General features: G+C 37.6%; 3 protein-coding genes across 3 annotated transcripts in view; 2 read left to right on the top strand and 1 right to left on the bottom strand.

Moving 5' to 3' along the window:
* LOC129725176 (LIM/homeobox protein Awh-like) overlaps window positions 1-6,680 on the top strand; it is an 86,247-nt gene extending 79,567 nt beyond the window's left edge. The window contains exon 6 of the mRNA XM_055680689.1: window positions 5,798-6,680. Within this exon, the coding sequence (XP_055536664.1) occupies window positions 5,798-5,856 (59 nt within the window). The 3' untranslated portion in view covers window positions 5,857-6,680. The remainder of the gene's footprint in view (window positions 1-5,797) is intronic.
* Window positions 6,681-6,839: 159 nt separating this feature from the next.
* On the top strand, window positions 6,840-20,943 carry LOC129721559 (uncharacterized HTH-type transcriptional regulator YdfD). The gene is made up of 6 exons (XM_055674264.1): window positions 6,840-7,151; window positions 17,918-18,036; window positions 18,096-18,250; window positions 18,311-18,460; window positions 18,523-18,808; window positions 18,932-20,943. Exons 1-6 carry the CDS (start codon window positions 6,993-6,995, stop codon window positions 19,356-19,358), a joined length of 1,296 nt encoding a protein of 431 aa, XP_055530239.1. The 5' UTR covers window positions 6,840-6,992; the 3' UTR covers window positions 19,359-20,943.
* LOC129721558 (splicing factor Cactin) lies at window positions 7,579-9,523 on the bottom strand. Its single transcript, XM_055674263.1, has 2 exons — window positions 9,406-9,523; window positions 7,579-9,336 (listed from the first exon to the last, which is right to left on the bottom strand). The coding sequence occupies exon 2, from the start codon at window positions 9,332-9,334 to the stop codon at window positions 7,688-7,690; it is 1,647 nt and encodes a 548-aa protein (XP_055530238.1). The 5' UTR covers window positions 9,335-9,336; window positions 9,406-9,523; the 3' UTR covers window positions 7,579-7,687.
* Window positions 20,944-20,964: the final 21 nt, after the last annotated feature.

Raw genomic sequence — 20,964 nt, 5'->3', positions numbered from 1 at the left:
AGCTCATAGAGATCCTACTCCAAGTCGTCGGGTTTATCGTTCCTCGGTGTGTGAATATACATTGATTGTAATTGAAGAATCTGAAGATTCTCAACACGTAAAATCGATTACTGATGGGCTTCTACCTCATGACACTCTTAACCTGTTTTTCTATGACGAAAAGCATATTTCGTTCACCTTTGCCTTTGCCACCGCTACTGTCGTAGATGTGGTATTTGTAAGTAATTCTACCGCTCGGCACCAAAGTTCGACCGAACATTTAGTGAAAAATACATAGGTGGTAAGCAGCTGGATAATGCGTACCAGCGGTGCCAAGTGCACCTACAAGAATAAAATAGACCCCACACGTGGTCCTTAGCCTCTTATCCAGCCACTTCTATCCTAACCTCCACGCGAGTTCCTAAGTGACTGTCCTCCATGTTAGAAGTAGCTCAAACGGTGTCTGTACTCCAGGTTAGGGGCGGCCGATTATCGTCCTAGTGCCAACGTGGGACTCTAAACAGTGTTGTGTCCTCCGGTGAAACAGGGGGTTGGTGCACAGGCCTTACACGCCGCCACCGTAAAACACTCACAAGTAATGAACGAGGAACAATCGGCACAGATCCATGCGACGAAAACGGACTAACGATTGGAATTTCGGGACGTGGAACTGCCGATCTCTCAATTTCCAAGGGAGCACTTTAGTGCTCTCCGAAGTATTGAAATTCCGCAGGTTCGACGTCGTAGCGTTGCAGGAGGTGTGCTGGAAGGGCTCAATGGTACGTACGTTCCGGGATGGTCATGCCATCTATCAGAACTGCGGCAACACACATGAGCTGGGGTCAGCTTTTATAGTGATAGGCGAGATGCGGAAACGGGTGATTGGTTGGTGGCCAATCAGCCCTCGAATGTGTAGATTGAGAATCAAGGGCTCGTTCTTCAACATAAGCATCATAAACGTGCACAGCCCTCACCGCGTGAGTACGACTTCTGCCCAAAACATGATATCAAGATCGTCATCGGGGATTTCAATGCTCAGGTCGGCCAGGAGGAGGAATACAAATTAGGGATTGGAAGGTTCAGCGCTGATCAACGAAATGGGCCTAAGACGCATCGACTTTGCCGCCTCCAAGAATATGGCCGTGTGTAGTACACTAAAGTCGCTTTTTACGCGGGGAATACGTGCCGCGTAAAAAAAACCGCGTAAATTCCGGAATCAGCGTAAAAAAAACCTGCGTTAATTATGCAATCCAAATGAAGAGAAACCGAAATCCGCGTAAAAAACCTATCTATCTTGGCTCACTGGTAACCGAGGACAATAATACCGGCCGTGAGATCCGGAGGCGTATTATCAGCGGAAGTCGTGCCTACTATGGGCTTCACGAGTAATTGTGGTCGAACAGACTAAGCCTCCGTACGAAGTGTAACCTGCACAAAACGCTCATAAGACCGGCAGCGGGCAAAATGGATAGACCAGGTGGAGCGAGATCTGGCAGAGAGTACACGGTGTCCCAGGGATTGGAGAGCAGCAGCCAATAATCGAGTGAATTGGAGAAACTTTGTATATCAGCCCATGTCATTATGGCTGAATGCCAAATAAATAATAATAATAAAATAATAACATAGGTGCTACAAAGTATTAAGTGGTCCCCGTGGTTCTGTGGTTAGCGATGTCGGTCGACTATCTCTCCCACACGGTTGTGATATCGGGTTCGATTCCCGATCATGTCGAGGATCTTTTCGAGCTGGAAATTTTCTCGACTCAGCACTGGGGCACGGTGTATCGTTGTACTTATCCTACACAGGCAAAATGTGCCGAAAACAGTATCGATAACGAATTCTCTCAACTAATCAAGTTGATCGAGACCGCATCAGCCCCCCAGGTTAGCGTGCGATATTGTTATTGTTATTGTTGCTACAAAGTATAATTGTTGGCGATGTTATAGATTTTTGCCTTTCTCCTAGAAAGGTATAGCAATCACTTGCAAAACCGAAAGTATAAAAGTGCTCCAAAGGGCCGAATGGCATATATCACTCGACTCAGTTCGACGAGCTGAGCATTTTTTGTATGTGTGTGTGTATGTGTGTGTGTGTGTGTGTGTGTCTGTGTGTGTGTGTGTGTATGTGCCGATTTTTATTCTCACTCACATTTCTCAGAGATGGCTGGACCGATTTTCATGAAATTGATTGCAAATGAAAGGTCTTGTTGCCCTATAAGACCCTTTGTAATCGGATTTTTAGTTTAGAGGTTATGTTTAAAAATATGAAAATCATGAAACATCAATATCTCAGAAACTACACAACCGATTTGAACAAAATTGGTCTCAAAAGAACGGGCTACCTAGAAAACCTTTATGTTTTGAGTTTCATAAAGATTGAACTGGTGGTTCAAAAGTTATGAAAAGAAACGTGTTCTGAAGACTGTTTAATCTCACTCATGTTTCTCAGAGATGGCTGTACCGATTTTCACAAAATCAGTGTCAAATGGAAGTTCTAGTTGCCCCATAAGACCCTATTGATTTGTTTTGCAATCGGACTATTACTTTGCCTGTTATGTTTAAAAATGTGAAATCCAGCTATGCAAAGGAACATATTCCGAAGACTACTTGGACTCACTCACTTTTCTCAGAGATGGCCGACCCGATTTCCACAAAATTAGTGTCAAATGAATGGTCTAGCTGCCTCAGAAGACTCTATTGAATTTTACTGTAATCGAACAGTAACTTCATTTGTAATGTGCCGACTTGTGAAAATCACGAAACTTCATTATCTCAGAAACTACACAACCGATTCGATTATTATTATCAGATGAGCGGGCTAGTTAAGGGTTAACTGATGAATTATGATTGAACACGTGGTTTCAAAGTTTGGCTGCCCTACACGTTCCCATTTCATTTGATTATAATCGAACTTAAGCAACCGTTATGTATTAAATTGTTAATAAAACAACGAAAGTCTATTATCTCAAAGATTACATGACTTATTTGAACATAACTAATGTCATACGAACGAGTCATCTCGCAAACTTACAAATAACAAACTTCATAACAATTTGATATGTGGCTCAAAAGTTATGGAAAGAAGAGAAATTCAAAGACTATTTAAAACTATACCTGCTTTGATTGATATATATGGCCTCAACATAATTTAAATGTGGTGTCGTACTATTTAAACGTTCCAAGTTCATTGATTCCTTGCGGTTTGTTTGAAGTCTGCAAATGCACGACGAATCGGCCATAGAATATGATCAGAGTCAAATAACAAATCGTTTGAAATGATTGGTTTTATCGAAATGACATCATCCTCGTCTTTTGGCTTCTGTACATCGCCTTAATTCTGAATATATTCTTATTGGGTGGTATTCTGTCATTATTAGCAGACTTTCTGGCATCAATCTGACACCGGAAATACCCATATTGGGAGGTATTTTTGGTTGTTTTCCAGAAACTAAAAGTGGTCGTCTTCAAATTCAAAATAGTGTCCAGGGTCAATGTTTGGTTTCTATGCATCATCACGTTTACGGAAATATCCATATTGAGTATTATTCGGTCATTTCCGACTGTTGCCTATAAGTTGCCATTTAGCAATTCAAAATGGTGCCTGAGGTCAATTGTTAGCTCCTTGCATCATTCTGGTTCCAGAGATACTCATATTGGATAGTATTTGTTTATTTTAGGCTGTTTTTCACAAACCGGTAGTCGCCATCTTGGATTTCAAAATGGTATTTAGGATACTGGTTAAAGAAAAACTCATATTGGGTGATATTTGGTCACTTTGGACTGTTTTTCAGAAGCCGAAAGTCGTAATTTTGGACTTTAAAATTGCCTGTGAAATCAATTTCTGTCATCTGGGCGTAATTCTGGTTCCGAAAACATTCATATTGAATGGTATTTGGTCATTTCCGGCTGTTTGCCAGACACCGGAAGTCACCATCTTAAAATTCAAGATTGTGTCTGTGATCAATTTTTAGCTTCTGTGCATCTTTCTGGTTCCAGAAATACTAATATTTAATGGGAATCGTCCATTTCAGGCTGTTTTCCAGAAACCGGAAGTTGCCATCTTACAATTCGAAATGTTGTCTCCAGTGCATCATCACGGTTCCGGAAATACCCATAATGGGTGGTATTTGGTCATTTGCCGCTGTTTTTCAGAAACCGGAAGTCGCCATTTTGGATTTCATAATGGCATTTGGAGCAGGGTTGATATTTGTTGACACTCTTGAGTGAAAGTGAAAAAAAGCATCCATAAACGTTATTTTTTACAATCCTTTCAGAGTTCCCCTTCCCGCTTTTTGCATGGAAGTGAACTGTCAAAACACCTCATTATATTTCATGCGATGAAAGCAAGACAACAAAATCAGTTTATCAGCTAACGAAGATTGTCAAGGCATCGGTCAGTGACAGTGAAAAAGTGTTTCGGTGAGGTTCATTTTGGTTGAGTGGATTGTTTGTTTTTCTTTTTCGCTTTGAAGTGAAGATCATTTGGTTGGATTTGTCGTCAAATTTTATTCCGCAACCGTGAACGATGCGCGCGATCTATTTCATCTGAGTATCACAGCACGTTACTAGGACGAAAATCTAGTGTATCCGAAAGAGTGCTGCGATCATCGGAAGTGAAAATTGAAAATGATTGGCTGAAGTTTTCGAAGAATTTTGCTGGGGAAAATGACTTTTATCAGCACTGATTTGGAGACAATTTCTGGATTTTGAACGGCATACTGGTTAAAGAAAAACTCTTATTGGGTGGTATTTGGTCATTTCCTGCTGTGCTCAGAAACCGGAAGTCGCCATCTTAGAATTTAAAATGCTATCTGTGGTTGATTTTAGCTCCTGTGTATTATTCTAGATCCGGATATTATTATATTGGGTGGAAATCGGCCATTTTCGGCTGTTTTCCAGAAACCGGAAGTTGCCATCTTACAATCCAAAATGTTGTCTGAGGTCGATTATGGAACATATTTGTTACCACTAAAAACATTCACCTGCCAATATGGTTCCATGTAGTTGATTAGTTCGCGAGATGTGCAGAAATTTGTGAAGAAACATGTACTTCCAGAAGGAGGAGGGGCGTCAAACCGTTATGGACATATTTGTAACCTCTAAAAACATTCACATACCAAATTTGGTTGTATTTTCTTGATTGGTTCTTGAGCTGTGCGAAATTTGTGTTTCATTTTCATGGGATCCCTCCCTTATAGAAGAGGGAGTCGGGTTTCAAACCATTATGTACATATTTGTTACCACTAAAACATTTACCTGCCAAGTTTTGTTCCATTTGGTTGATTAGTTCTCGAGATGTGCACAAAATTATGTTTCATCCAACTATTATGGACATATTAGTTACCCCTTAAAACATCCACATGCCAAATTCGGTTTCATTTGCTTAGTTTGTTCTTGAGTTGTGCAGAAATTTATGTTTCATTTGTATAGGACCCCTCCCTTCCAGAAGAGGGAGGGGTCTCAAACTATCATAGGAACCTTTATCGGCACCAAAAATCCCTACATACAAATTTTCACGTCGATCGGTTCGGGAGTTTTCAGGCCTACATGGATCAGACAGACAGACAGACTTGACTGCATTTTTATATGTAAAGATTACAACATCAATATTTTAGAACCTAAAGAGTGAATATACATCTATTGGGTTGAAGCGCTCATGTAAATCTATTTTTACAAATAAAAAATTGAATGAGAAAGGCTGGGTCTGACCGCTAAGTGGATTAATTTAGGTTTTTGTTAGTAGTGTTCACTTTGTCCACAAAAACTATGAATGTATATAATTGACAAATATATCTCTCATTCTGCTTTTTTTCTTTTAGGTTCTTTGGATGACTTATCAGAAGATTCAGCGGTTCATTGCATGCAGAGTGAGATATGAGTAGACTCCATCAAAAACTAAGTCAGAGATTCAGAGAACAGCTAGAACTTGAACCTTTAAACAACCGTCTCACCCTGTTGTTAGTGTACGAGATGCTACCAGCAACCATAGTGCCTTAAAGGCGAAATTTGATCGTACGACAAAAGGCTTTCAAAGATCAGTATCTTTTCTTGAATTCATCCAGGGCTCAGTTTTTTTTTGTCTGTGCTACAAACTAGCGATTAAATGCCGAAAGGAAACTACCCAGTGACGGATCAATCCTTAGCCTATCACTAATCGCACTGCAGGCCGCTGTTATGGTATTTATCTGGGATTTTTATTAATGCTTGCTTTGATGTCACAATGCACATTGGGGTGTTTTTGTCGAAGGTTAAATACACTAATTAGTATTTTAGTTAACCGCTAGAAGTTTTTCTGATAAACACACTTCTGGCATGTTTAATACCACTTTTACTACGAATTATTGCAGGCTTTTTCGGGTGCCACTAAAACTTATTATGTTCATTCAAGAAAAGGATAATTGTATTAACTGTAAATTATATGTTCTAATTTGCTTTTATGTACAAGTTTGGTGACCCTAATTGTATATATTTCGGATAATTATGTGTGAATTGTAATGTTTAAGTGTAATTTATTTTATATGATGTTTTAGTATAGTTCAAATAGATAAGAACTGTGTGCCAGGACTAACATGGTTTAACTTATCTGACGTAACGCAAATGTAATTTGCAGATATTTAAGATATTAGGTAAATTATTTTTGTAGTTATCATTGAAGAATCCTTTGTAACGAAAAAGTGCATACGGATAAAGTTGTAGTCAGCAAACCTGAAATATCAATTTGATATCTGAATGTTCACTACAATAAATGCAAATCAACAAAAATATCACGTTCCTTCCGAATCCATGCTTGAATCTTATCACGTCTCTTACGAACTTGAAAGGTCTTTGTGCGTTATAAGCCAGCTACGTTTGAGCATTTAGAGCAATTGAGGTAGTGACGTTTAAAAGTAAACAAGACTCAATTGTTATCTGAGGTAGTCGAACTGGAACCCCGTAGTGTTAAGGTGAAAAATAATCATAGTTTTCATAACTGCCAAATTAGTTGATTTGTTAGAAACCAACTAATCTGAAATCATGAATAAACGCCGCGAAGTGCCTATGCGCCACCTTTTCGACGGAAGCGATCTGAATGTTTACGATCAACAGATTGCAAATTTGTCTGCTGGTGCTCCAGGTCCAGATTTACTAAGCGAATGTTGTGAGATATTTCGAATTGCAACTGAACACAGAATGGTAAGTAATATAAATGGTCATCTGGGAATGTAAATTTTTGAGTTCGGTGAGTGAACAGAGGAACAGGAATATCCAATTTTTTCGGAAAACTTTTATCCAAACAAAATCAATAGTAAGACGTCATGCTTCCAGTATTACTTCAACATAAATGTATAGGGATTAAACCTCGCAAACGAGAAATTTCCAAGCAAATCGCTGAACTGCGGAAGGTTTAGGAAGCAAATACATACATGAAGTTGTTTTACTACAATGACGCTGGCAAGACTTTGTCGTGGGCTATGTAGATTCTAATATAAATCGTGGGCACTTGACTTCAAATTGTTGGATTCTACTAGAGCATTATTCACCAAAAAATACTTCCTGGTCTTGCGGCTACAACTAGCCCTTATCGAAAAATTCTACTGAACAATAAACTACCCCTTTGAAGTAGGGACATGAGTTTTGTTTAGAAATAAATTTATTTCAGCGCTATATATTAGATCCTATTGTAAAAAAAATATCTTAACGCTAACACCAACCAAACAAAAATGTAAACTTCATCGCCGGTAGCGATAACGTTTAAAATGGAACCAAAGCTGGAAAATGTTATTGTGGAACTGGCAGCGGAATCCTCGCTTATAACTAAACTCCCACTCACGGTTGACGATCTTGAAAGCGATATCTTCGTACGGTGGACCAGCATGAAAACGTAGCGTCGCGAAGTCTGCATTATCCGCGCACGGTGTAAGAAAATACTGTGGTGTAGTACTTTTGTTGATCAAGTCTGGATAGAATATGTTAAATTTGTATCCTTGAACAATTTTAGGGGGCGGATTATCCATGTCGTAGTGGGTTTGATTGTATTTGTTCCACTCAAAACCGGTGTGCACTCGATTGAAATAACGAGGCTTTCGAGGGCGGTACTTGTCAGACCACAGGTAGATTTGCGAGTCAACACGCGATTCCACTGAAAATTCCGCTTCATCTTCATTCATGCCGCGTTTCGCTTCTTTTCGAAGTAATAATTCGTGCTTCGAAAATACTTCCTCTTCTTGATTTATTCCAAGGACTTTTTGTCGCAGTTGATCTAAATCATCTTCATCTTTGGCTTCGGAAATTATTGCGATACCTGGTTCAAGATCTTTCTCCGAAATGTATTTTGGCTCATAGTCCCCTTTTTTGTACAATTCAAAGCACTCGCTAAGGAGATTAGTTTCGAAGTTATCTTCATCCTTTGCTTGATCCGATTCCGATTGACTTTCGCTGTCTTTGGAAGTATCGTCTGTGGGATCAATGGATGTTGTTCCCGATTCTCCTACTCTGCTAGGTCCGGCTTCCGGATTGACATCTGCTTCCTTTTTTACGGCCATCTCCTGCTCCTTCTTGAGCAATTCTAATTTATGCTTAAGGTTTTCTTGATGCCGATCTCTTAGCCTTGCCCGTGCCATATGAGCCTTCAGCTGTGATAATAAACTCTCCCAATATCCGATATCAAGGCCATCCTGCTGACTGTTTATTTTGTCTTCTATTTTCTTTTTTAGTTCCTCCAACTGGGAGGAGCTCTTGCCTTTGAAAATTTGTGTTACATCTTTGGCTACACTTTGATGGATTCCTTCCCTTCTTCCAGTAGCCATTCGTTGCTTCTCAGCTTCTACTTTACGCAGCTTTTGCAACTCGTCTTCGACAATGATTGTTAAATCATTCCAATAGTCTGCATTTTGACTTTTTTCTAAATCATTATATACTTTTATATCCGCTAATAAATCTTCCAAATCGTCTAATGCCAGTCCATTCAAATATGTATACGGTTCGTGCATTTGCATCTCTATCGATTCCTCCAGGTTTTGTTCCGAAATGTATTGGGCCAACAAGTCTATCGGTTTTGCCCTACCATCTTGGATACGAATTTTACTCCGCAATTTTGCTTGCTCGAGATGAAAGTTTTCTTCCTGTCGCTGCCATTCGTCAAACTGGGCCGCTTCTTTCGATCGTTGCATTAAATACATATCATCTTCTCGCTGCTGCTGTTGATGCTCCCGTTCGAGGCGACGCTTTTTCAGTTTTTCCAATTCAATTACATTTTCCTGCTGCTTTTTTCGCTGCAAAATTTCCAATTCTTTTCGGGAGAGATTTTTCAGTCCTTGTTTTTCAAGCTTTTTCTGCCACATGAATGTGGCTGAACGAGGCTCCTGCTCATCCCACATTGCTAAATCAAGGTTGACAATGCAATTAGGTATTTAATGGTAAGATGGTTGAATAAAATAAAGTTACAAACCTGTCGATTGAAAACGTAATGTATTATAAAGTTCGATTCAAATTTAGGATTTTGTTGACAGTTTTTTACACACCATGTTTGACAGTAAAGTTCAGGAAATAATATATCGATATTTCATTTGCAACTACAGAACATATCGATGCTCACTCTTATATGCATCTGATAGTCGATTTTTTGCTAGAAAAATATCGATATTGTGATATAGGCAATAGAAATCAATGTTTGACTGCCAGCTGGCGCTGGTCGAAATAAATTCAAATATGATTAGAAAACAATTTACACAAAAAAATGAGTAACTTCGTACTTATTCAAAATTTTGTGACTCCAGCAATTATTATTCAATATGATGAACAAACTTAAAATTTATTGCCTGGTCTCGGTAATTTTTGCTGAGAACGGCACCACTGCACAATGGTCCAGAAACCAAATTTATGGGGAATTTTGAGTTTAGAGCTCTATAACGATATTTTTGAGAAACACTTTTTCCTAAAAAGTTGTTACATATGATAAAACACTTATTGAAAAATTATCAAAAATTAGAGTGACCCAAATTTTCGATGAAATCAAGTAACTAACTTTTTTATCTATGTAGATAAAAGAAAGAGTTGTTCTACAATGTTAGAGGTCCGTTAATTTTAAGTAACTTTGTAAAATAAAATTTTTTCTCTATCTTTCAAAACAACCGACTTATATTGAAATAATACATTTTGTGCTCTAACTATTTCAATTCAAATTTCATCTTAAAACCGTCTATGATCGACATTTATGGCTTTTTTAAAAAAACAAATTGGCAATGCTGACATCATGAATATCTCAATTCTACTCAAAGTTATTAATGTTTTTTTATTTAAAAATATGCGTTTTTAATTTGTTCGCATTCTTTTTGGGGCAAACATTAAAAATATCTCTTGGTCTCAAGTTAAAGAGCACATTTGTGAAATGTAATTTTTTCAGAAATTATTTTTTCAATTTGAGTAAATTCAATTTAAAAACATGACAAAAATTTTAAATATTTTTTTATATTATGCATACGAAAGCACACAGATTAATTTTTTGGTATTTTTTCCTAAAACTAAAAGTAATTACCTTCAATTTGATCTAAAAAGATCGAAAATCGATCAACTGGTTTTTGAAAATTTTTGAAAATGAAATACATCGAATAAAGCCGTTTTTATGGTCACCCTATTTAGGAGCTAGTCGCCCTAACGACCCAAAGAAGAAATGCGGGTTTGATTACTTTTAGCATAGATCCATCCATGCGATTTTGAGCACAACTGAAGCACTTTGCGTGACCAATTAAAAAATGGAGTGACCATAAAAAACGGCTTTATTCAATGTATTTTATTTTCAAAAATTCATAACTTTTGAACCAGTCGATCGATCCTTTTCTTTTATCTACAAGGATAAAAACGTAGAAGGGTGGTATCCAAGACACGGCCGCATAATTGACGTAGGACTACAATAGTTTTATATTTCCTTTTGAGGCTTTGTTTCATTTGAGCTCGTATTAGGCGTCATTCATAAATTACGTAACGCTCATAGGGGGGAGGGGGGGAATCCTTGAGTGTTACGATTTGTTACACAGGGGAGGGGGGGAGGTGAGTTCTGCGTTACGTAACGAAAAATCTCTGGAGCGACTCTCCAAAAACGAGCATTTTTATCAAGAAAATCCTTCTGCAGCGTTACGTAATTTTCATGGGGGGGTAGGTGTTGGCGTTACGTTTCGTTACATATGGGGGGTGGGGGTCCAAAAATCGGGTTTTTGCGTTACGTAATTTATGGATGTCGCCTTACTTTTCGCACGGTTCGATTTCGGCACACATGTGCCAAAAACGAGCGATTATGTTGAATCTCATTTTTTTAGTTTTTTTGATATTTTAAACCAGTTTAAGCTCAACATCCTCCAAAAGAAAGGTATTTTGGTTCTTTATGTTGCCGAAGCGGATGACCGGAATCGTAAAACAGTTCCTGAGAAATGACCGGAACATGTTCCGGTGATATAATGATAATGATCAAAGCAGTATGCCTTTAATTACTCGGATCGTAATATCAGTATCTAGGTCGTCAGCTTAATTTCATCAAGCGACACCTCAAACGACTTGGAACTAAAACTAATTTATTGGTGGCCATATCTACTGGTAATGTCGTCTCTGGCCGCTTAAAAAATAAAAAAGTCATGAAAAGAGAACCGTTCATTTTTGGCATGGTTCGAATTTGGCAGCAGAAAAAATTCTTGCGTGTTTCAATCAATTCTTCAATACGCGTAAAAGCAAATTGAGCACGATTTAGTAGAAACTAAACTTCCATCTATCACAGATAACAGACATCCAAGCTAGAACAAAAAACTCCAGAAATCGTGTGTAAGATTCCAAATTCTCACTCGTTTGGAATGCTAACGACATCTTCCTGCAACTTGCGACTTTAACCACTTTAGTGATGGCAGCGCTGGTTTACGGTCGAATCTGCCTGACACATGAAAATTCTTACAGATCATTCGCTGTTTATTCAACAATATAACATAGATTTTGTGAGGTTTATGTATGTATTTTTTCAAACCAACACTGAAACAAACAAATTTATCCAGGCCTTAGACGCGCCTATGCTTTTGCACTGGGTTGTATGTGACTTTTTTTGTGGCTCCATTTCCATTTCGAACCCACTGTTGTTCCAATATTTTGCTTGTTATTTTTCGGTCATAGAAAAATGGCGTCTTTTCATAGGCCTGAATTTATCGCAAATATACAGAGGGATTGAATAAATAAGTCGATAATGTACACATTACGACTGCTCAAAATTTCTACGTTTAAAAACGGCAACCATTCTCATTGCGATAATATCGATAAAAGCTGGAAAACTATCGATTTTATCGAATCATTGCCCACTAAGTGTTCTTAGCGCCACCATACTGCGTATTGCGACATGCTAAAAACCGTTGCGTCTTTTTACAGATGAAGCAAAATTAGCTTGGATATCTGTTATCTGTGCTTCTATGTTTATTTGTCTTGTGAAAGATGGCTCAATCACCGATCGTCAAGTTGCAAAGATGTTCCAGATCGCAAAACGACACCTACGCGTTAACCCAACACGCCTCACTGTGCGTCGATAGCGGCTTGGCTGCACACAAATTGATATTGAGTTTTTCTGCATTGATAAATGATGAGTACCCAGCACTGTTATCAACTGTACAGATTTATCTGGAAATGTACAGATTTTCTCGTTTTTTTCGGGACAGATTCTGTACCGTACAGATTACAGATCTAGAGAAAAAGTACTGATAAGTACAGATTTTTTAGCCGGTTAGAAACAGGCTTGTTAATACGATAGATTATCGTCGATAATCGTCATCGCCGATACCGATAACGTCTGCTATCGTTATCGACGATGACGATTGCGTCTTCAAACTTTATCGCTCAGCTTGTTGCAGTTACTACTGCTAAAGCATATGCTGTATTAGGTTTCGTCGAAAGGAACACGCAGCAGTTTGATGATATATATTGTCTGAAGTCCCTCTACTGTGCGCTAGTCCGCAGTATACTCGAGTACGGAGTACTTGTTTGGTCACCTTACCACGCTGTTCAGATCAACAGGATCGAACGAATCCAGCGCTAGTTTGTACGGTACGCATTGAGAATGTTGCCTTCGGAGGATCCAATACGTCTACCGCCCTATGAACACCGATGTGCCCTCATACAGCTGCCCACTCTGGCGAATAGGAGAAGTTTGCTGCAACGTTTATTTATTTTCGATCTTCTGGGAAACAATATTGACAGCACTGAGCTACTAGAACGAGTTCATTTCAATGTACCAGCTAGAATTACTAGACGATCGGATTTTTTGAGACTACCTATGCATCGCACTTTATTTGGCCAGAACGATCCAATTGAACTATGTTGTCGTGCATTTAATGTTGTGTCTGAATTTTATGACTTTGGTATAACCAGGACTGCTTTTAGATCTAAAATAGGTTAATATTAAGAACTGTCTGTACGATTTTATCGAAGACCAGTAAATAAATAAACATTAATGTTCTCGATGATAGCGATATTTACCTGACGTTATCAGCTCACTAACGTCTATCAGAGCAAGTGTACTAATGCCTATATTTCGGTTGCTGAAGCTGGCTTGCTAACGAACAAAATAACCGCACCGAGCGTTGCTATTTACTTTTGGAAAATAACAACTCAAGGAAGGAAAAATTCTCGAGTAGCAACGAATCTATAAGTTTGGCAATGCAATAGCAACGAACCGATCCGTTGCTATTGGACCAAATGCAGCTTTGTTTGTGTTGCTATCCAAGACAGCAGCCAAAGTGAAACCAAACTGCGAATTCGTTTTTCAGACGTCATTGATTCGATACCGTCTAGTAGCTATCGTCCTTGGCAATGACGATAATGTTTACAGACGTTAGCGTCATCGTCGTTAACGATAGCAGACAGTATCGTTATCGGCGTTTATGATAAGTTATCGATTCCAAACTTGGTTAGAAAGGATTAGACAAAACTTTTGGGCCGACTCTGCAACGATACAATGAATGCGATCTAGCAATCCACGCACTTAGAATTTACTGCCAAATCTCGGTAATTTGCTGCCGAGAATGGCACCACTCGGTTAAAAAACGGCAGTTGTTACATTTTTTCGTAAATCTCGATATAACCAAACAAAAATGTTGGAACAAAATATCCAAAATATCAGTAGTGTTGCTGAATTATGGGTTTCATTGTTTTTTTTTGGCTGAATTTTCAGGAGATTAAACCGCAATGGCTCGGTAATATGCATAAGTGTGCAATAGTTTTATTGCCAATCGAGCTAGTAGTTTGCAATTATTATTAACTGAGTCAACGCAATCCCAGTTTTCTCTAAACATTTTAAGCTGTATAAATATAAAAATAAAAACTTTGGGCCAGTGGTCTGTACCAAAAATAGTACAGATGAAAAAGATTTTTGCAGCTCCCAGTACAGATGAAACATTCATACATTGCTCGGTGCAGTACTGGTGCCTGTACGAGAATGTTTTCCTTCAAGACATCAGTTTTAATAACATTCTAACAGCAGAACGTAAAACTGTCTGATAGTGGAGGTGGTTACGAACTTTCCAAAAAAGCTTCACCTTCAAGACATCAAAATAGTCTGAGCTCATAGAAGCAAACATAAGTTGACCTATTGGGACGGGGAGATTTTGTCAATTTTTTTCCCACTGCTATACAGGATAGCACAGCAACCGAACCGATCATGGAGAAATCAGGAAAAAAAGTTATGATATTTTGAAAAAAAAAATTATTATTTTTTCACAGGGTATTTTTTTTATGAAAGGACAAAATTATTATCTACAACTTTGCTAAACACACTATGCCAATCAAACGAACAGTTTTGATTGTATTTTTTTTCAATTCCTCATAGAGGACTCTATTGGAAATTAAAATATTTCTACAGCCAAAACGGTTTGAATGGTTGGCATAGTGTTTTCGGAAAAGTTGTAGATATCAATTTTTTCCTTGTTGTTTTTCCAAAAAATCATAACTTTTTCCCGGATTTCTCCATGATCGGACCGATTGCATTGTTGAGGTAATCTTTTGTAGTTTTTATCACAAAAAGAGAGCTTTTTTAGATATTGCAAATTTCCGCTGAAACGCGAATTACAGACAACTTGCAAGCAAAATGCAGACACCTTGTACGTCAGATTTTTCATATACCAGCATACGAGAGTGAACGCGATATACTGTATGAATACGATTAACGAAGGCATTCTGTCGCGTCCGCTCTGACTTACTGGTATACGATCAATCTGACGTGCACATTTTCTGCATTTTTCTTGCAAGTTGCCTGTAATTCGCATTTCAGATGCAATCAGCAATAATTAACTTTTGATTTTGGTTTTAACTTTTATACAAAAATTAAATTTTTTGTGAGAGTGTACATTTTTTCAGAAAGATAAAATTATTATCTACAACTTTTCTGGAGACGTAACACCGATCAAACAAACCGTTTTGGCCCTAAAAATATTTGTAATCATTAATACCTTCCCAAAATATCATGTTTCAATAGCTTCTCAAAAATGAGTCGTGTTCCAAAAAAATCAGCCAATAGCACAAAATGGCATCTTTTGCCTATAGAAATGTCTATGCAAAGTTTCAGGCAAATCAAAAATGATTGGATTAAATTGGGGCATTCGAACAACCACGAAAACAGAAAAAACAATTGCACAGGCAGAATAATGGCCCACAATTTGGATTTTGAATGATGACGTCGTTTTTTTATTCTTGTGTGACACTTCGCTTGGAATCTAAAAATGGATTTTGATGCCAAATTCAAATATCAGTTATTCTATATTATTTCAGAAATAGTATAAAACTTACACAGAATCACAAAATGTGGTGTTTATTTTCTGACGTTTCTTTACAACATTTGAAATAAAATCAATTCAGTCTCAGTGTTACCGTAAACTGGGGTGATTTTGATCACTTTTTTGATTGTATCTTAATATTTTCAGGGTATACTGAAAACAATATTATTTGATATTTAAAAAAAAAATACTGGCATGCATTGGAAAAGATTCAGTCACTACTTCAAAAGTTAAGCAACAATTTTGCTGTTTTTAAATATGCTCTAAAAATTTTACACCAATAATCATTCCGGGGTGACTTTGATCACTTCATTGTTTTGATGAATTTGGAGTAACACTTTGCTACTTTCACTAAATTGAACAGCCTAAAACGACTTAAACGAGTTTTTAAATATGGAAAGCAATTTGGGGGCCATTCACATTCTACGTGAACAGTTTATGATGGCGAACGTCCAAGATTCATACAAAATTTTTAGAATATATATGAATGATTATTCACTGAGGGAGAAGGTGGTCTAAAATCATCAAAAACTAGTCCACGAGGAATATGACTTATGAAATTGTCCAAATTTGCATGTTACTTCACGTCTTAGGTTTTTGTTAAGAAGAAATATGTAATACGCTGTGGAGAAAATTGGGACTCAACATTGCCTTCGAGGAAAAACTTGCAAAAATAACAATAAAACGTATTGTTATAATATTTGTTCATCTTAAGAACTAATCTGGGAACAAAATAAAAACACTTTACGTATTGCAACTTGTTGTTTTGAATCTGCTTGAACCGATTGTTTGTATGCAACAAAAATCGCCAAAAATACACATTATTTTCAAATAATATTTTAGCATGAAAAACACTCTTTAAATAGCAGGAAATGCATGAATAGTAGCAATGCGAACATATATCCACACAATCAGTGAAGATTACGACAAATCCCAAGCACTACGAGCGCTTTTTTACCACATTTTCAGAAAAGAGGTACAGTGATCAAAGTCACCCCGGTGATCAAAGTCACCCCGGTGATCAAAGTCACCCCAGTTTACGGTACTTTAAAAGAACGTCTAGTGAAAATTGTGATGGACGAGCAGCGTTGATAGGTAATGTCAAGATTTTGTTGCAGTGAGGTTTTTTACGCGGATTGCTTTTTTTCATTACTCAAAAACGGTACAAGATTTCGACCTCACTTAAATCAAGTTTTCCGTTTTAGGTCAAAAGTATCACACAGACTAATAGACGTAACACTGAAACCTAGCTCTATCGCCATAAAAAAGGATCATTTCAAATTTCCAATCGAATAGCAGTCATCGCGACAACACTGTCTGGGGCACTGTCGTGCAGTCTCATACATATTTTATGGTTCCCAATGTTCCCGCTGTGTGGCGCTCGCGTTATTAAAAAACCTAGCACTGATACCGATTAAGTATCGATACGCCAATGTTTATGCAGTGCCACTGGGGCACTACAAAATAGATGTCGTTAGTGTTTTAACGTATTTTGATTCAAATTTTTACACACGATTTTATTTTTTTTTTATATAAACATGAATGTCTGTTCTCTGTGGTATAGATATTTTTAAAGATATTTTAGTTGCAGATATAGTTGTACGAATTCTTTGAATCAAAGATACAGTTTTAAATTTAAAAAAACTCTGGTTGTTAGTGTACAGACAGTTGTAGGGATAGGGTGCTACGAAATTGCTGACAGTCTCTCAGCCAAGATTCAACAAGTGATGAATGGTTTGTTGGACCAGCATCCTACTTGGTGGCCAACGGGGGGTTGTAATGAAACAGATTAGTCTTTGTATGTGGCTTTCAAATGCTTCTGCTTAAACGAATCGTGGATGAATAGTTTATTCTAGATGAATATTTATTACGATATATAGCGTTGTTTTTCGTCTTTGATACTTTCCATTTTGCATTCAACTGGAACGCTTTGCTCTTTTTTGTATGCTCTAATCATTATGAGAATGCAATTTTAGCTTGACATGATAGTTTTCCAAATCCTCATGGTTATTTAAATGCATACATTATATAGACAGGCAAATTGTGTACGAATTGCGCGAAATGAAGAAACAAAGCATTTTTTCATGTGAATGTGAAGTTGACTTAAAAACAAACGGAGCCATAGATGAACACTATTGGTTTTATTACACAGAAACTCTTGGTCATTTTTAGAAATTCGAGCTGGAAAATAATTCGTATCTTTTTCAATATGGACCAACCATCGGAACCACTGAATTCCGTGATACCCTGGCCAAATTTCTTTCCAAAGGATATAACTCGGATGTCAACAAGTAAGTCGTGAAAGTGAACTTTTGCCTTCAAGGAATATCCAATCTGTTACATTTCGCAGATCGGATCTCGTCCTAACTTCAGGTGCGACACATGGTTTGCATCTAGTGCTCTCAACTTTGCTCGACTTATCTGGTGTTATATTTGTGGATGAAGTCACATATATGATTGCTTTGGAGACGTTTCGCCAATTCAATTCGATGAGGATAGTTTCAGGTAATTTTGCAATAATTGGAATCGCCTTGATTTGGCAACTCCTGAGTTTTATCATTACAGTGCCGTTAAAACTTGAAGGTCCCAATTTAGAGATCTTATCATCACTCATAGATCAGTACAAGTTTAAGCCCAGTAATGGAAAAATTTTCTGGGGTGTCTATTACACAATGCCGACGTTCCACAACCCCACGGGGATTTTGTTCACAGAAGGTTGAATACAAAAGTTTGCAAACACATTGCATGTCACACGTTATCTTTTGTTTTTATTACAGAAATTAACAATCAGTTGATAAGATTAGCAAGGTCTGCCGATATATTGATAGCTTGTGACGACGTGTACAATCTGTTACACTATGATTCTCATGAAGCCGACAATGATATGATTTGTACAAGGCAGCCTCCTAAGCGTTTATTTGCGTATGATATTGAAAATATTAAAGACGACAATTGGAAGGGTCATGTGATTTCCAACGGATCGTTTTCGAAAATTCTTTCCCCTGGTGTACGTCTCGGTTGGATGGAATGTCCTCCTCGATGCGTTGAAGTGTTTCGCGATAGGTAAGATTTTTGAAACTTATCTTGCAGGACGATTTATTGAGAAACAAGTGCAATCAGAACTCTGATATAATCGTCCTGTAGATAAGATTGCATAGATTCATGTAAATATTTTCTTTTCAAAAGTGGTGTTCTTAAAAGTGGTGGTGCGGCCAATAATTACACTGGAGGAATCGTGACTAGTTTGATCCAGTTAGGTTTGGCCGAGCAGCAGCTTTACAAGTATGCACAAAAGTACGGAGAACGACTAAGAGCTGCCACTCAGACTCTCCGGGTGAACCTTCCTGCCACCTGTACTTTCCATGCTCCTACTGGGGGATATTTTATTTGGATCCGTTTTCCAGAGAATGTCGACTGCAATGATTTTAATCAGTATTGCAAGAAAAACTTCGGAGTGATGGCAATCGCGGGGAGTAGATTTTCGGTGAGTGATTCGCATAAGAATTTCATACGACTAACATTTGCATTCCATCAAGTCGAATATCTGAAGCAAAGTGTGGAGAAACTATGTACCGCAATCGAAAATTATCTTTTCAGCATAAAGCCTCTTTAAAAATTGTTGGTAAGATGGTGTACTTAATTGTAAAAATACACTAAAGTCGCTTTTTACGCGGGGGATACGTGCCGCATACAAAAAAAAAAACGCGTAAATTCCCGAATTCGCGTAGAAAAACCGCGTAAATTTCGGAATCCGCGTAAAAAAACCAGCGTTAATTCTGCATTCCAAATGAAGGGAAACCGAAATCCGCGCAAAAAAAAATACCGCGTAAATTCCAGAATCTGCGTAAAAAAACGCGTTAAAAGCGACCTTAATGTATATGTTATTTTTGTCCAGTACACACCTTTTGGTTGGTAGCGGAATAGTACAATAAAATAACATGTTCATTTACCATAAATTGTCGCATTTTTTCCCGCCGCACCCTGTAAACTCTAAATTCGGGACACATGGCATATGTCATTTCAATAGATTTTCAGATAAACTGGTATCGTAACCAAAGAAGAAATGGAAGAATCAGTGAGCGAAATATAGTCTAAATATAGGAGTCTAAAGAAAATAAAAATGATATTTCGGTCAAGATTGAGAAGAGAAAACCGAACAAACACTCCGTTGAAGATTCGAGATCCGAGAAGAAGCAGCATAGGTAGTGAATTGCGAGGTACAACGTCTGGTGGACAACTCAAGTCCATACTATTTTCTATCACCGATATGCGTATAATCATTGAAATTTTTTGTGTAGAAGTTATTTGTGATTTTAAACCTTACCCATTCTTTTTCACTGTAATGTGTTTACCCCTAGAGCTCAAACTGGGAAAAATGAACGATTATAGCTATTTAACCATTGGTACTCTGAATTTTTGTGCCCCTAGAAAAAATAACTTTTTCAGAGACTTGAATGAGTTTTCCCGTAAGCCAACGTAGAGGCGACGAACCCGGCGAGCAAATACTCTGCGGCCTTTTGACGTACTTCCACCTACACTAGGGGCATTAAAATTCACAGGAATTGTTAAAAAGCTATATTTATTTTAGAGTAACTTATGTTTCGTTTGTTTAATTTTGACGTTGCTGAGCATTTGCTGTTCTATGCTGATGCATAATGCAGTGAACAGAAAGTGAGCACTATGGACCAACTCAAGAGGCTCATTTCTAAGATCAGGTGCGTGCCACGTGCGTTTCTTTTAAATATGTATTCGAACTTAGTGAACACTCTGTAAATGTGAGAGGACAGTGTTGCTGAAATTTTTTCAGAAAAATATTCAGTGATTAGTTGCTGGAATGAAGACGTCAAAAAAATCTTCATCATTTTTCTGCAGTTTATCTGCCTAATGACACATTGATGATTGCAATACACTATGTGATAGAATAGTTTCAAGATGGCCAAAACATAGGACTTCTTGTAAGTAAATGGTTTTTTTTCTAAATTTTTACATTTTTGAGGTGCGTAGGAAGCACCATTCTTTTGACGAATCATCGAAACACATAAAATCCATCTAAAATGATCTGTAGAATTAGGTTTATGAATTTTGATACCAATATTAGTAGGAATTTATGTAATAGTTTCTAGAAATTCCACCTAAATCTTACCGTGAACAAATTGCCTAAATAGGAACTAATGCAGTATTTCGATGAGTTTTAAAAAATTACATTACTTAACATCAGA

This window comes from Wyeomyia smithii, chromosome 2 (genome assembly GCF_029784165.1).
Source record: "Wyeomyia smithii strain HCP4-BCI-WySm-NY-G18 chromosome 2, ASM2978416v1, whole genome shotgun sequence".
NCBI lineage: Eukaryota > Metazoa > Arthropoda > Insecta > Diptera > Culicidae > Wyeomyia > Wyeomyia smithii.
The sequence above is the reverse complement of the archived record's forward strand: the minus strand, read 5'-3'. Positions and strand labels throughout refer to the sequence as shown.